At 31.1% G+C, this 17,487-nt stretch overlaps 1 protein-coding gene across 1 annotated transcript in view; it reads right to left on the minus strand.

Moving 5' to 3' along the window:
• Positions 1 to 307: 307 nt before the first annotated feature.
• LOC139526517 (uncharacterized) overlaps positions 308 to 17,487 on the minus strand; it is a 45,665-nt gene continuing 28,485 nt past the window's right edge. The window contains exons 17-31 of the mRNA XM_071321672.1: positions 16,792 to 16,898; positions 14,926 to 15,029; positions 11,503 to 11,740; positions 9,515 to 9,600; positions 9,041 to 9,089; positions 8,360 to 8,488; positions 7,020 to 7,265; positions 6,324 to 6,498; positions 5,614 to 5,767; positions 4,780 to 5,063; positions 4,346 to 4,427; positions 3,175 to 3,208; positions 1,931 to 1,996; positions 1,524 to 1,568; positions 308 to 367 (exon numbers count right to left, since the gene is read on the minus strand). Of these exons, the coding sequence (XP_071177773.1) occupies positions 308 to 367; positions 1,524 to 1,568; positions 1,931 to 1,996; positions 3,175 to 3,208; positions 4,346 to 4,427; positions 4,780 to 5,063; positions 5,614 to 5,767; positions 6,324 to 6,498; positions 7,020 to 7,265; positions 8,360 to 8,488; positions 9,041 to 9,089; positions 9,515 to 9,600; positions 11,503 to 11,740; positions 14,926 to 15,029; positions 16,792 to 16,898 (1,859 nt within the window). The remainder of the gene's footprint in view (positions 368 to 1,523; positions 1,569 to 1,930; positions 1,997 to 3,174; positions 3,209 to 4,345; positions 4,428 to 4,779; positions 5,064 to 5,613; positions 5,768 to 6,323; positions 6,499 to 7,019; positions 7,266 to 8,359; positions 8,489 to 9,040; positions 9,090 to 9,514; positions 9,601 to 11,502; positions 11,741 to 14,925; positions 15,030 to 16,791; positions 16,899 to 17,487) is intronic.

The following is a 17,487-nucleotide window of genomic DNA, read 5'->3' on the forward strand; positions in this document are numbered from 1 at the left end:
GTAAAAAAGTATTTGACAGTGTGCAGCAACATGGACATTGAAAAAATATTAAGCTGGAAAATTTTCATCACCATTTTTACAATTTTACACATCCTGATGTCAAAATGAGTAAAGGAATTGTTCAAAAGAAATAAATTCGTTATCTTGGTGTAATCAGGGGTGTACGGAATTTTACACCGTTGTTGAAAATTCATACACCCTGAGGCGCACCTGATTACACCAAGATAACTAATAATATTATGTTAGGTTGCAAGAAATAGCTTATACGTTCGGTTCATTTTAATATATAGTTAAGGATTACAATATCTCACTTTTGAAAATAAGTTGATTCAGTCTGTTTTTCTTTGTCCTGGAATTCATCCTGTATCTGTAGCAATACATTGAAGCTTATCATCAGTTATTAAACACAGAAACACACATATTTTTTAATTGTGCTCTTACATGTATTTCAAATCTTCGACCGTATTACGTGGGTGTTGTTTTACACAAAATGCAGTACAATGCGTTAATCATTTCAAAGAATTGTAATTTTTTTTATAAATGAATATCATCGTTTCTGTCAGTGTGATATCATGACCATGTTAACATTTTACATACGCGGCATATACACATTGGTGAAAAAAAAATAAGCAAACTTCACATAAATGGTATAATCTCTGTTTCGTTGTAAATGACATTTTGTTGCAACAAACATACGATATTGTAAGGGAGTTGATTATGCCTCATTCTAAAAATGAGTTTATATGGGAAGTATTTGTTGCATTTGCTAAATTTTGTAATTTTGTGTTCAGAATGGTACTTCTTTTTCAATCGAAACTATTTCTAATGGTTTCCTATGTTTCTTTTATTCAAATATTTATATATAAGGTCATAAGAAGCTCATTGATACTGACCATCAATTATGGTTCAGCATAGTTCAAATTTTAAACGAATGCTTAAAAGACAATTTAAATCAAACTTATCGATAAAATCATATAAAACCCAAAATAAGAAGACAAAATAAAAAACAATATAATTTGAGGACCCTTTTATCTGTAACGCAACAACAAAGATTGTCTCTGAGAATCTCACAAAAAAACTCATCAACGATACAAAGCGTATAATTGAGAACACTAACCGAGCGTATCGTCTACACAATTGTCATTAGTGACGCTATTATCAAAGCAGTTGGTAGGCAAGATCAAATATGGATGATACATGTGGGACTGGATCTGCTTACTTTCCAAGCACCTGGGACCACTGCAACTTTTGTGTAGGTTCATCTTGCCGCGTCTTTTGTTTTGTATGATGTTTGTTTGTATTTTCTCTTTTAGTTATGACCGTATATTTTTTTTCGACTGATGAGCATGAATGTTCCGTTGGTATATAACGTTATTTAGTCGTCGTGGGATACTATTCTCATATAAGTGTCCATCTACACGACTTTGTCAAGAAGATTGAACGGAAGTTTATCAGAATTCATTTACATGATTAGCACATGACTATGTTAAATTCTATTTATTATGAACGACAAATTTACAAACCTTAGATTTTATCTCTTTCACATTTTCGAGGATTATCTTCAACATCTTGACATGAAAATATATTAACATTTTTATATCCATTAATAGAAAAAAAACCGGTTCATTAAATTATGTGTTTTTCTTTAAGGTTCAACTTTTTGTCGACTCTATTAAAATGATTAATTTTAACAGAATTGTTGAAGCTTCCTGATTTTGTAGTTGTGTTATGATGTTGTTTAATTTGCATTTATGATTGGCATTTTGTGTAAAATATTGGTTTTCGAAATATGTTAAAATACAATAGAAATTTCAATTTAGATGACTTAAACAATTCTACTTGATACCAAGATTCTAAAATTAACGTAAAATTACAATTTGATTTCTTCTTTAATTTTATTTTACTATATATAATTTATACAAACTGTTACCTCGTCATTTCTGTTAAGATGCTCTTCAAATGTTTTGTTTGTATCGTCAATCTGTTTCTGAAGTTTCTATGTTGGAGACAGAAAAAGTATATTAATGTCTGCTTACAAAACTACTTATTAGTTTGTTGCTCAGTTTGTAGTTTTCTTTGTTGTGTTTTGTGAAATGTTGTTTATCATTTCGCCGTCTCTCTTTTATTTGCCATCGCATAGTCAGTTTGTTCTCGATTCATTAGTTTGAGTATACACTTTGAACCTTAAATGATGTGACCAATACCAAAGTTCCCACGATTGTGCGATTACAACTTAGATATTAACCCCACTACGTTAGTTATAAGTTTGAATTCGCCCAGCCCTATTGCCTCTTCTAAAATATCTTTTTCACAATATGATTTTTGATACCGACATCTGATGTTGCCACTGTGGGTTCCATCTTCATATAGCTAGTAATTTCGATTACCATTCTTACAAATTAATAGATATTTTGGTGATTATGTAACATCGGGTGGCAATATCATAATTGATTATTCACACTCATCACGAACTAGGTTGCATCTGCTAATATATATATATAATAAATATATCTCAGTGCCATGAAAATCACGTGCTATTATCCATTTATCGTACACTACTCTGCTGTCGATTTATATGTATACTTTATCATGTTTGACCTCTTGTACACGTTTGTGTCTGAGGAAATAAAATATTTTGTCTTTGTCCTTTCTAATGCAAATTGAGAGTCTTGTTTTAATTTTTTTATTTTTAGTCCAAAAATGATGTATCATCTGACTTTCCAAACTAGATTTACACTCAAAACGAACTGAGGCAATATTTTTAGTTTTGTCTCGACTATTTTATTTTTAATCCAACAAATGATGTATCATCTGATTTTCTATAGTAACAAGAGAACCAGATAAGTAATATTCCAGACTATGTTTGTGTTACTGCTAACATTCATGCTATATAGATAGACATATACAAATAAAGATTGGTAGTTTTTGAAGTGATAGCAATAGTTTTTTTGTGACAAAAATGATTGGCCACTGCAAAATTTATTTTTCATCATTTATTTCAAATTTAGTTTCTTATATGTAATGTTTTACTTGTGTATGTTTTTGTTAACTTTGGTAAGTTCAAAATAGAATTATTTTTGGTTGGCAATGATTTGTTCCATTAACTTCACTTTATGTCGTTTTGTATTAACCTACTTTAATTATAATATCATCTATTAGATATGAAATACTGACCGTTATTTTATCTTCTTCTGTGATCTCAATTTTCCTATTATGAGTAAACAAAACTAAGATTAATAGTCTGGCAGTCATTCAAATATTTACCTTATTGAGGAGACGCCATACAGATAATGAACAAATGTCTGATTGATGTGACAACATTCAAATATTATATGAATTCTTTCGTCTGATGTTTAAAACATGTGCTTAGTAATAACATCAAGCAATGCTTAATTTTTGGTGGTTTTACTGGGCCATTGTTCAACAAAACGAGTAAGATCACGAAGAGTCATAATTGGTTGTAAGTTACTATTGTAGTTATGTAATTGTAGTAATATATAAAACCATTTATCTGCGTCATTTAGGAATATCTGACAAATACAGAATCAATAAGCTTTATTGTACAAATACTTATTGCGTCATTGTGTCGTCATTTTCACCTGCATATGGAATATACATTTCCTAACTCATTCGGTATTCAAGAGCTTGCAGATGCTACTCAGGGTTATTGAACGTCTCAAATAACTCGCGATGTTCTTGAAGTATATACTCAAGTTCTTGAAGTTGTTTATCAGTTTAAACACATGTTATAGTGTTCGTTTTAATTGTATTTGTTTATTTGTAACGATGATTACTGATTATAAAAAAAAATCGATAGTATTGCCAATGAAGCACCTCTTCACAAAAGACAAAATCTTTTATTATGCATATGTGTCTTGTCTATACAGTGTCTACCTGCCATTTGTTTTTGAAACATTTAAAAATAAGAAGATGTTGTTTTATTGCCCATGAGAGAATTCTACACAATAGACAGCATGACAAAGAAATTTATTTGTCTATTTACCATTAATTACATTATTATACAACCATCTATAGAGTTGGTGCACGTAAATATTCCCTTTTGAAATGATCATTACTGTCTAAGAAGTAGTTCAGGAAAAGTACTGAAGGACAAAATATCGGAAGGAATGAAGATGATCAATAGTAAATAACTCTAAGTTCCGTAACTATTTTTACATATTCTACACAAATTGTGAACTGATGACCGTAAAACCTTTTCTGTCGAATTTAGGCGTGTTTTCCCCTTATTATTTTACACTTTATTTCGGGTACATTTTATAAGGAACAGAGTATTATTGTTTCTGCAGATCACCAGAAAAATTGTTTTAAAACTAAGTTCAGTTACCCTTTTGACTTGATAGCTCCATTTCTCTCCGCTTCCTCTGTTGATTTTAGTCTCAGATCAAAGTTTGCGTTGTACAAAAATACTGGGGAAAAAGGAAAAAAACGACTTTATTTTAATTGTTGACAGTACTCCCATATTCTGTTTTGATGGTTCTAAGCTTCCCAGAATGATCTGACGTTAACAACATATAATAATAAAAACGTTTTATGTAAACGTAAATAAATCACTAGTGAACAGAACATTATTTTATTATGTATTTAATTTTATAAAGATTATAGGTCTTCATATGAATTGAAGTTATGTACTTTGAAGACAAATGACTTTTTATGATTACATTAACAGCAGAAGACATGATCTTCTTCTTTAAAAATTTGTACTGTATGAAATTTTTATTTATTTATGTGCTATCTGCTCTCTTTTAAATTTTTTCTTACCTCGAACAAACATTGGATTGTCATTCCTTTTTTCCATTTGAAGGTCATAAGAATTTGAATTGATATGATTCTTCCCGTTTTGAATTTTATTCAAACGTCGCTCTTTGATTTTGAAGCAGCAATACTTGGCACACCAAATAAAGAAGTGAACAAGACAAAAGGGTAATGCAAGAAGCTGCAAATGTATCGGAAAAATTGTCTGTACGCTATATTCTTCAAGGAAATCTGTCTGAAGCTGAGACCAGTGGAACTTACATTCATCGTTCACTTTTTGATATGTATCACTGGAAAATATGTGTTTTGTATGAATATACACATTTTATGACAATCTTCCCATTTATTCAATTCACCAAAAAAAAGTAACATTGCTGAATGTAATCAAATGACAGTCATATAAGTTGAAATAATAAGTATATAAAGTAAACTTATCATAAATACAAGATATAAAAAAGAAGATGTGGTATGATTGCCAATGATACAACTATCCACAAAAGACAAAAATGACACAGACATTAACAACTATAGCTCACCGTAAGGCCTTCAACAATGAGCAAAGCCCATACCGCATAGTCAGCTATAATAGGCCCCGATAAGACAATGTAAAACAATTCAAACGAGAAAACTAACGGCCTTATTTATGTAAAACAATGAACGAAAGACTGAATTTTTTATATGCGTCTATTGCGTCTATAGACTCATCAGTGACACAAAAAAATATGTGCATTTTAATTCAGTGAGAAACACAGTAAAACATTTATTGCTGATTTTTCTTTAAGTCAATATTTATAAACAACAAGTTTCCCTAATTTATAACAAACCTCTTTTTACTCTTACCTATAGATTGCTATGAGTAGATTTAACAATAAAATTACTGCAATCAGTTCATACAGTGCTTTCAAATATGGTGAAATATGTAATCCCAAAGACGTGGGACATCTGCGTAGTGCACCAGTTGTGTAAATAGTTTTATTGTAGGTACAATCAGTTACTGAAATGATTTAATATAGTTATAGTTATAAGCAAGGATGAAATGTCAAGGTAGTTACATTGCATTTTTATGTTTTATCTGATAAAATTTGATAATTATTTTTTGTCAAAATGTATATAAGTATATCGTAATTATTCTGTATTGTTGTTATATTACAAAATTCGATAGTTCTGTAGGCGTAAAGAATAATCAAAATGAAGGTTTTGTCACTTTTCTGTAAAGGTAAAAGCATTCCGTTATCAATTAAAATCATCTACAACTATGTTGAAAAGAAAGAATCAATGTACAGTATTTTGGAATTGTATGGTTGGATGTGATAACATAACAAATAATAAAAAACTATGTACTATTTCCAGTTTATCCCATATATTTGTTTTTCATTTTTCAAAATATATCTCTTGATCTAAAGTTAAGCTAACATACTTAAAACGCGGTATTACAAGGTGTATATAGTGAAGGTCGTCAAAGGACTTTGAATACTGATTAAAGCTAAAAAGCTTAAATGGTTAAATTTATCAATATGACAAATTTGAATAGACTTTTTCATTAAACCCACGTGTATCTTCTTCTAAATTTATTTCTCCAAAAAGCATCCAATACCCATGCTGCATTACTTTTTCTATTTCTGACCAACTAAGTTCAGAGTTCGGGTAGAGCAAGGAATGGAAGGACACATTGTAGCTCACCAATATAACTGTCAGGATAATCAAAAAGACAAACGTGTCCTTGAACTAAAAAGGGAAAGAAAGGTAATCAATGAAATCTCATATTTGCACAAGTACTGAAACAGTTTTGTATGATGATATATGCTTCTTTTTTCTGTTTTTTTTTTGTACTACTGTTGTTGTTTTTCTTTGTGCCTCTTTGAACTTAAGATTTTGGTATAATAACGGCATTACAACTTAGACTGAGTTGAGTGCCTTTGGTAGTTTGTGCAAGTAAGGTTACGAACATGTAAAACCCTCTTACCAATCAATTGCTATAAATCAGTATACTTTTGGTTTTAATATTTTTAAAATTGATAATGTTGATATTCGGTTGTTAGGTGTATTACAACACTTTTCGATAAACGTTTCGATAACAGCATTAAACGACATATCCCCATCTTTCGAATTTGCAAATTTTTATTGTTATTTTTTTTTCTGACATTTACATTTTAAGCTACACTCTTTGGGATTTAGAACAAGATTTTCTCAGCAATTTTCTTTGTTCACAATATTTTTTTTCTATCAGAATGTTGAAATATTCTTACCATTTTCTGAATTATGACAAGTTTTGGCCCAAGAAATTCCGATATGCTAAACATATTTAATATACGAATGCTGAGGAGAATAAACGTAACGACCAACAATATTTTGGCCGGATCTTCCTGTATTGCATTGCCTCCAAATTTTAAGCCCATTCCACATGTATATGCTAACATCAAAGCCCAATCTAGGCGATTCCACCAACTTTTGGTATATCTTTTAAATCTATGTCTTAAAACTGAAACAATTGCCTGTAAGGAAAAAATCGTTTAGACAAAATGAAATCCTAAATCTATGATGCAATGGATTCAATTATGTACCGACGAAATCATGAATGATACAAATATCAAGGTTAGACCTCAGGTTGATATATTATGACCCATTCATTTAGTTTAAAGAAATTGACATTACTGCATATCTTCGACTTCCGTTATTATCATCCTCAAAATATCTAGAATCGCCAAGTACAATTATGACCTTTCATAAAGGAAAAGAAAAGTTGCCTTGTATTTAACAATCCAAATAGTACATTTTGTCAGGTACAAATACTCATTACTCTACTTTATCATTTTCGCCATTTGTATTTTAAATTTATGGGTCTACGATTTTCAGCAGAATTGAACATCTGTATAAAAACAATAACGAAAGTTTGAGAACAAATACATACCTATCTTCGTTCCCGTGTTTTTTTTTTACTTATAGTTAATGTGTTCCCTCGATTTTAGTTTGAACGGAGGTATACTACTGTTGTCAAATACAATACATGTATCTTTATTCTAATGTCATTACTGTCTTAAGTCGAGGACTGGTAACACGTTAAATAAAAAAATTCGGTAAGAGAAATGATTTATTAACGAAATTCATTTAAAAAGTTATGTGTCATTTTAATTTTTAAAACCAATTTAATCCGCTTAAAGATAAGGCCTGATTCGTACGTGCAATTCTATTATTTTTCCCGAATGCCTTCTTCTTGCAAAGATACACATGCTGACTAAAAAAGGTCAAGTGTGATCAAAATTCACCATAAGAAGTTCATATTCAATAAATATACCTTGATTCTTTTATCTTCATCTCGAAAATTTATATCTAGATAAAGTTTAGGTGGTGGTATTTCTTTTTCATGAAGTTTATATTTAGTTGTATCAATGCAACATCCATGTACTGAATGCAAACTATAATCATAATAATAGACAATAAACATATGCCTTGTCAACCATTTATTGAAGTACAAAGAGCCTGATTTTAACCTTTTTCAAAAGACTATTCAATGGTAATTACCAAATGTGACAAACGATCCCCACAAATAAAAAAAAAGAAATATAAACAAGCCTTGTATTTGTGATACCTGTTTTGTTTCATTGATACAAAAACTAATCATCCATCCAATTATTAAAAAGTCTGTGTATGAAAGATCTTCGTTTAATTTGAAGAGCAGCATGTAAGAGTATGTCAACAGCAATGCCAAGTATCCAAGCTAAAATGTGTACAGAACATCGTTAACAATTTATAGTGAACAAACACATGTTTACATTTATAGTTTTGGAGTACAATATAATTTTTATCTTTCCTGATTGAATCAAATATTATTATATTCATATTTAAAATATTAACATAAAACACATATTACTTCACTTTTCAGAAAATGTCATTACTTAGAGTAAAGTACTTTTGTTATTTTAATTCTTTGTTCATTGGTGTGATTAAACTAATTCAACATATAAAAAGTGATTATCAATTATTAATATGCCTAACATATTCTGCATAATAATACTGCTGTCAATATCTCATCTGTTTTCTTGCATGGACAATATTTGTTTTAACATTTTCATCATATCCATTGAGTTATTCATAAGAAATTGCTGCCAAGTGTTAGTCACACTCTGACTTCCACTCCACTGTAGCTATTAGATGTCTAAATGATATTGAATATATAACCCAAATTTGTTTTTTTTCGCAATCGATTAATGAATTTCGAACAGCGGTATACTAATGTTGCTTTTATTTAATTAACATCAAATGATCTTACCATCTGTATTAAGGCTTTCATAAAAGGAAGATCGTATTTCTGGTAGACCCTATAACAAACAAACGGTTATATGTAATCTATTTCTAGTCTTAAATATGCAACTTTAGATTTCAAGACTTTAAAATTTTTTAAAGGGCGACGAAAAAGTATTTAGTCACAACATCGAAACAATGTAACAGTTAAATGTTGAAAATAGACACCTGCATTTGACACCATATATATGTAGTACATAAATATTATATGTCGAAATGTTTTATTCAACCAAATGATATATTTGTGTAATGCAATCAACATACTCAAAGACACACGTATTTCGAAAATTAACCTCTTCGCATAATTCGAAGTTAAAACTTTTATAAATCAAAATTCTGATTGAAACGTGAAACACCTGTGATCAACGTAAAATACTTTAAGTATTTTTGAGTATTTATCTTTGAGCTATTATTTCAAAATCTAAATAATAAAGTTACATACCACATAAGAGGACGTGCGTTTATGTTGACCATCAACACCGGCATCACAAATAAGTGTATCAAGGTTAGCAGGATATAAAGCCCAACCTATTAAGATGAGATTAATTATTTTTTTTAGGATAGAAAACATCTGTACTTGTTTTGTGAGAACATTATACGATTGGCCGCATGTTTTTATATTGCGAAAATGCTGCTTAATTTAAGTGAGTACTATGATAGCATTACATGAGTATGTCTGTATTGGCATTGTTATTGGTCCAAAACAACTGGCGGAGGACCAATAACAAGGCCAATACAGAAATACACGTAATAGTAGCTTCATTAATTTCCTACAGTGTTACACTATTTTTTAAAATTTCATTTCACAATTAACATTTTTACAATGAAGTGGAACTATCGAAATCTCAGTTTCCTTTTATAAGATGCAATATATAATGATCTTGTGCCGTTTCCAGGTGTCTTCAGCTTCAGCAAAGGTACTGCCATTGCATGTGTTATGCAGAAACAAATTGAATATATAAAAAAAAAACAATGTAGGAGTTGAAAATGATACACTATCCATAAGCCAACTGACTAAAGAACGGAGATTTGCACAATACCATAATGCATATGCCTGGTTCGGATTTGAAAAGAAATTACAGTTTACAAAATATGAGAAGCGAACGTAAACAATAAATCGATTTGTACCATCGTAAAATTATGAGGTCGACAAGAAATGAACTTTGTGATAATCTACTCGTTCCCAAAACCTAAAACAATTTCATCGTCTGCTTTCAAAATGCTTTTTAAATGAATGTGACAGTCTTTAGCCTAAAATATATGCCATACTGAACGTTTCAGCATGTTTATGGTGAGTAAAAGAAAACTGCGTCTTCCAAACAACTGTTTGCTTTCAGTTTGTGTTTATCGTGACTTTCGATCTGAAAACTAGAGACGTTCCAATATCCTGCGTTGGCTGGATCAGAACTCGGCCAATACAGAAAAAAATCTATATTGACCGAGTTTTTCTGTCTGTATTGGCCGAGTTGACACCTTTATATTGCATAAGCAGTTTTCATAATACTAAGTCCAATAACAGTGTAGTTAATTAACAGTTGATTATATATTGGGTACTTCTTAGCTTAACGTTTATTTTCGTGTTACGTAATGTTGTATGTCTTTTTCAATTTGTGGTCTTTATTGCCTCCTTCCCTGTTGTATTGTGCGGCATTAACATAAGTTTCAAATAAAGATATATGTAACCCAATGTTTATTTGCATTTAAGAAAAGACATCTTCTCTAGCTTAATAATTCAAAATATATACTCTACGGGATTTTTTATGTGGTAACTAACAATTTAAGAGTGATTCTTAATTAAACACTAAATAAATTATGTTGACTTTGCACAAAGTGATTTCTTTTACTCGTGTTTTAAAAATAGTTTCTATTACGCCGTTATTTGAGAGTAACGTACTTCTAACACAAATCCTACCTGTTGATTATATTCTATTTTGTTGTCTACATTTGTTAAAAAAAATATCGCATGCTCATATTAGCATTATATTGCTATAAAAAAGATAGAATGGAAAGGAGGGATGTGTCAAAGAGACAAAAACCCTACTAAACAGCAAAAAAACAGTTGAAGGCCACCAATGGGGTCATATATGCTTTATTAAGTATATTCCCACGTTTCACTTAACAATAAATTGGAATTTGTATGAATGGATATCTCGAGGAACAAGTGTGTTTACTAGCCTTTTTATCTGAGACCTGATCTTCAAATAAATGTTTTTTTTGTTTCATGGTATTTTCAATATTCGGAGATTTTTTATGTTTGCTGAAATTTGATATTTTTGTAGGTGTATGTTTGTTTTTTAAACGCTCATGATATCACGATTTGATATACATGTGTTTTGTAAATTGTCGATGACTATGTTGACGTTAAATGTGTTTTCTTATAAATATTTATTCCAGTGCTCCGTATATTCTTTATTCATACTTTTCAAATACCTGACGAAATAAAGATTTCTCCTTGCCGTACCACATTTTATTAAGGATATCGGTGATGGTTTCGTTTTCAAGAAATGTCTTGTTTTCAGTCTTAATTGCATCTTCCAAATACCCATGGTTCAGCAAAAGACGTCCCGCATGATTAACAGTTTCACCAATTTCATCATCTGCTACATCCTTTTTTGAAGTAGCTTCATTAATAAATCTTGTAATCAAGTTTGCACGCTCTGTGAAATATCTAATTAAAATGAAAAAAAAACATTGAAATATTTTTAATCCACCAAATGTATTCCAAGTTTATCCATTTTCCACCATGTTTCTAAATTAAATTGTTTCTAAATGTTTTTCACATCAAATCAAGGGTTAGAGTAAAACAATTCTGCCCCATTTTTGGAAAAGTGAAAATTTCAAAAAAGAAAAATAAGCGAAAATCAATGATGGTACTACACATGAAACACTGTCTGACGGACAGAACTTTAGCACTCGAGATCATACCTAGTTTTTTGGTTGGGTTCGTGTTGCTTAGTCTTTAGTTTTTGATATTGTGTCTTCTGTACTATTATTTAGATATAGGAAGATGTGGTGTGAGTGCCAATGAGACAACTCTTCATCCAAATAACAATTTATAAAAGTAAACCATTATAGGTTAATGTACGACCTTCAACATGGAGCCTTGGCTCAAACCAAACAACGATTTGTCTTTTTACGTTTGTCTTTTTATTTTTTGACATGGCATTGTCAGTTTCGATCTATGAGTTTAACTGTCCCTCTTGTACCTTTCGTCTATCTTTAAAAAAGTTAAATCCATCGAAGGTATCATTTGTCTGAGGGTTTAAACAGTTTGACTTCTTAATAATTTTAAAAGATTAAAATGGTCGTAAGTAAAATAATAAAAATCGAACTCAGTGAAAAATAAAAAACGAAAAATCCATATTCCATAGGCAAAATCAAAATCTTAAACTCATCAAACGAAGGGCTAACAACTATGATATTCCTGAATTGGCAAACACATTTTTCAAAGTAAAACATGGTGGATTAAAACTGATTTTATAGCAAGCTAAACCTCTTATAATTTTGACAGGTGTGTTGTGAATCATATTCAGCGCCCAGGAGAATTAGAAGTCATGGTGTAGTGATTAATTGACGACTTTTGAACTTCGGCTAGCTGCTGTCGCCTTTAGTTGGATTAGTGGGATGGATTTTCAGGCTACCGATTGTGCAAAATAGTTGAATTGTGCATAGATTATGCATACAAAATGCATATTTTGTGTGATAAAAAAACCACTACACCATAGAATTTTAAGATAAAATGTGAGAAGATGGGACCGATTACATGCTATGCCTTCAGATAACAAGGATAAGAAAAAGAACTATAGGCTCTTAAGAACCTGTGTCAGATGGATTCATCACAATATTGTGCTTTGGTGATGGTGATGTGTTTGTAGGGAAGCTTACTTTACTGAACATTCTTGCTACCTACAATTTTCTCTATCTATAATAAACTTGGCCCTGCAGTTGCAGAGAAAAATATTTTATAAAATTACCAAATTAATGAAAACTGTAAAATTATTTACTATAAAGGGCAATAACTCCTTAAGGGTTCAACTGTTGTCCAATGCATATGAAAATTTCAGGACAGATCAATATTAACTTGATAAACAATATAACTCCTCGTCAGATTTGTTCTAAATGCTTTGATTTCAGAGTTATAAGCCATAATTTACATTTTACCCCCTTGTTCTATTTTTAGCCATGGCGGCCGTCTTGTTTGGTTGGCTGAATCCCTGCACACATGTTTTCAACTATATACCCTAATAATGATTGTTGCTAAGTTTGGTTAAATTTGGCCAAGTAGTTTCAGAGGAGAAGGTTTTTGTAAACGATTACAAATATTTACGAAAAATTAATACAAAATGACTATAAAGGGCAATAACTCCTTAAGGGCTCAACAGACCATTTTAGTCTTGCAGACGTATTTGTAGATCTTACTTTGTAGAACATTATTGCTGTTTACAGTTCATCTATATCTATGATAATATTCAAGATAATAACCAAAAACCGCAAAATTTCCTTAAAATTACCAATTAAGGGGCAGCAACACAACAACGGGTTGTCTGATTCATCTGAAAATATCAGGGCAGATAGATCCTGAACTGATAAACAGATTTGCTCTAAATGCTTTGGTTTCAGAGTTATAATCCAAAAGCTACATTTTACCCTTATGTTCTATTTTTAGCCACGTCGGCCATCTTTGTTGGTTGGCCAGGTCACCGGACACATTTTGTAAACTAGATACATCAATGATCATTGTGGTCAAGTTTGGTTAAATTTGGCTCAGTAGTTTCAGAGAAGAAGTTTTTGTAACAGTTAACCTCGACGGACGACGACGGACGACGACGGACGACGACGACAGAAGATGGACGCCAAGTGATGAGAAAAGCTCTTCGGGCCAGGTAAGCTAAAAAGGGGTAACCGGACTTGGTTTTCCTGTTTTATTTTAAAAGGTATGTTCACAACTCTGAGTTATGTATGTTTGTTTTTTTACGCATCGTTGTCATTATAAGGGAATTTGATGCGGCTGTCATAGAAGTGAGTGGAGGAACTAGCATTAAAACCACCATTTCAATCCACCGTTTTCTATATAAGTAAATGCTTGTACTAAGTCAGGATTTTGAATTTGCCATTTGATTAGGGACTTTCTGTTTTGAATTTTCCTTGGAGCTCAGTATTCATGTGAATTTACTTTTTTTCTCCCCTACTATCTGAGTAATCTCCACGATATGTGGCGTAATAACAAAAAATATAATGAAAGAAAAAACTGTAGCCGTGAATATAATAAAACATTTTCTATATAACGTCTAACATATGAATTACCAATTTCTCTAAAAATAGACACATTTCATTTAAGATCTAGAGTAAAGGTTTAAGGCTACTTCAAAATCCAAGATGAAAAATGACACCCTAGCCACCATTATTATAATGGGTCATCATTTACATTTATATAGGTGTTTTAAATCTGACGTGCGTTCACCTTTGTATATAATGAGTCGAAGTCTTGATAACTTCTTAACATAATATCATCAAAGCCAACTTGAAAACACACACGCCGGTACCCCTCTGCTTTGAGAACTACGCCAAAATTAGGAGAGTTACGAGTGGAAAAAAATACTGCAAGACAAACCAGATTTTTCAAAAGAAATCAAAATTTGTTAAGGTTAAAAGTAGACAGTTCTTTAATATTTTAGGTATTATTTTTTTAAATGTTATAGCGACCTACCCTAATCGTATATATTTAAAATGTGTGTTTGAAAAGTATAATTTATTAACTGTTTGCCATTGTAATAAAACAAATTATCAATCTGATAAACAGGTTCGCCATCTATTAAACATTCAGTATGGAAGCTGCTCTAGTATTTTCCTTACAGTTTTAATCTCTGCGATGTCTCTCTCTGTATCTGTTCATTCCTCTTATCGTCACTAGCATCTTGTAAAATTTGGCATCCAACTAAAATATGGCGAATGCAAATCTGCAACAAGATATGCTCATCAAAATATCATTACTGAATTTATAAAAAAAATGCATATTTTGCACATTTTAAAAACAGACAAAAGCCTTGATTGACGTCAGAAATATATGATCTATGTCTACCCCAATCAACTTAGGTTTCAATTTGTCATATATCATTTTGCATTATTACATACCATTTTCTCAAGACATAACCAATTTTAGTTGATAAGGTTCCATATGGAATGTTCTCTTTTTGACGATTTTATAAAAAAAAAGAGGTATACATTTTGTACATTTGCATTTAACGTTTCATGGGCGACATTTTATTTTGGTTAATTGTTGCTCTTATTCAATTTCTTAACTTACTTGTTACATTTTAATGTATGCAATAAATCCTACTTATCGTTAGTTTTAAATGAAACCGGTTTCATCAGGTACCTTGTTAAAAATATGTTTAGAAGGAACTTGAGTTGACCAGTCTTTCATATCACGACATTACTACCTATGTCTGAGGGCAATTATGCATGAGTGAAGTTTCATATTTTCGAGCTCACAATTTAGAATGAAAATGTACCATGTGTTTCATGTCCGTCTGAAGGAAAAACTTACTAAGTAAAATAATTACGGAAACAGAAATCGCGAAAAATACATAGGAACCAATCAGCTAGAAACAACAGATATTGTCAATACGATGTTATTGTTGCGTTAAATTATGACAATGAAAGTTTGATCACTGTAGCAGATTTATTGTTTTATATAAATCCATTGTTTTGTTATTCAGTCCAACTTTGTCAGGCAAAGTTAATCTTAAATTGATAAAAGTATTTTTTTAATGTCTGTTTTGGAAAAAGTTAAATAAATAAAATACTGAAACCCGAGGAAAATTCAAAACGGAAAGTTCCTAATCAAATGGCAAAATCAAGAACTCAAACACATAAAACGAATGGAGAACAGCAGTCCTATTCCTGATTTGGCATATACATTTTCCCTAAGTTGAAAGTTGCGGGTTAAACCTGGTTTTAAAGCCAGCTAATATAGCTCATCAACTCGTTAGAATCGTATACATCATCGACTTTCAAATCTCGGCTATGACCGTTTCTGAAAATGGCAAATAAATTAAACGATTTTGACGCATGACATTTATAACTTGTTGTTTTCATTTTTTTGCAGCTTAATCGTCATTTGGAAACAATTGTAATAAAACCAGTGCTTGTGATCGATTGCTTTGCAGTGACGTTAAAGTGTTTGGTCCGTATTGAAGGACGTATCGTAACTTAGAGACGAAAACTAGCAAAAAAAAGCGTTGTTCCTTTGCGTTTTGAGTGTCTTGATTAGCATGTAATGATTTTATGTCATTAATATATACTACATATCACCTGATTTCACCCCCGGTTTTTAGTGGAGTTTGTGTTGTTTCTTATTCATTATTTATAACTGTTGATGAAAATGTCCCCAGTTTTTCGAGTCTTTGTTTACTCCTTGGTTTTGATTGTTATTGTTTTTGAACATACGAACATATATGTTTATATGATCGTAACCATGCAAGAGCCGTTGTGGAATCAGCTCCGATGTAATTGTAAGCATGACTCCATTTGCGTTGGTTCAAATATGGTTACTTAGTGGTCAAATCCAGTAAATGACCAAATGAAAAGTTGCATGGTTAGAACAGTTATATTAATGCTCATTTGTCTTGGCAGCATTCTTACAATAATCATAAATATGCATGCACTCATTCAAGTCACTGACAAGTGTCTGTATTAATTTAAAGTATACACACTTACAAATCCTGTATCTACAAGCTGGATTGCACCAGTATAAAACTGATTTCGCAATAATGCTAAAAATATAAGACCAATGACATCGGACCTTGAGACTGCCTGCTGAATTTCTATCAAAAAACAATAGTGTTTAGAAGATTAAAGTAAAATACTCCTTCTTCTGTATTGACCACAATATAAAATCAAGATTTTACAGAAAAACTAGACGGTTGTTACTTCAGAAGACAGACTTTATTATTTTTTTTACATTTTCATTGCAAAATATATCTGCTTCATCGTATGATATCTACAAATTCAAAAACATCTATTGTTCACTAGACAATATCACAAAGTGAGCAAATTTATTTTCAAAACTTATGATAAATCTAAACAAAAAAATGTGCAATCTGGTGAGAGCTCAGAGCATTAAAAAAAATATCTCTTAGTGGTTAGAGTTATAAAAACAGACCGGTACGGCGAAAGCGAGAAATGCAATCGAGTTGAGATCACCAATTATAATCTGTTTATCGCTATTTTACTTATGACGACGTTGTCAATTTCATCTCAATTTCATAAGCAACGCCATGTGTCTCCTTAGTTTCTAGCGATAATTTGCCATCTCAAGCGAGTAGCATGATATGAAAAATTATCGCAAAAAAAGATCAAATGAAAAATGCACAAAAGAGCGATAATCCAAAATATCTTTTGAATGTATGCTAA

Source organism: Mytilus edulis, chromosome 6 (genome assembly GCF_963676685.1).
Source record: "Mytilus edulis chromosome 6, xbMytEdul2.2, whole genome shotgun sequence".
Taxonomy (NCBI): Eukaryota; Metazoa; Mollusca; class Bivalvia; order Mytilida; family Mytilidae; genus Mytilus; species Mytilus edulis.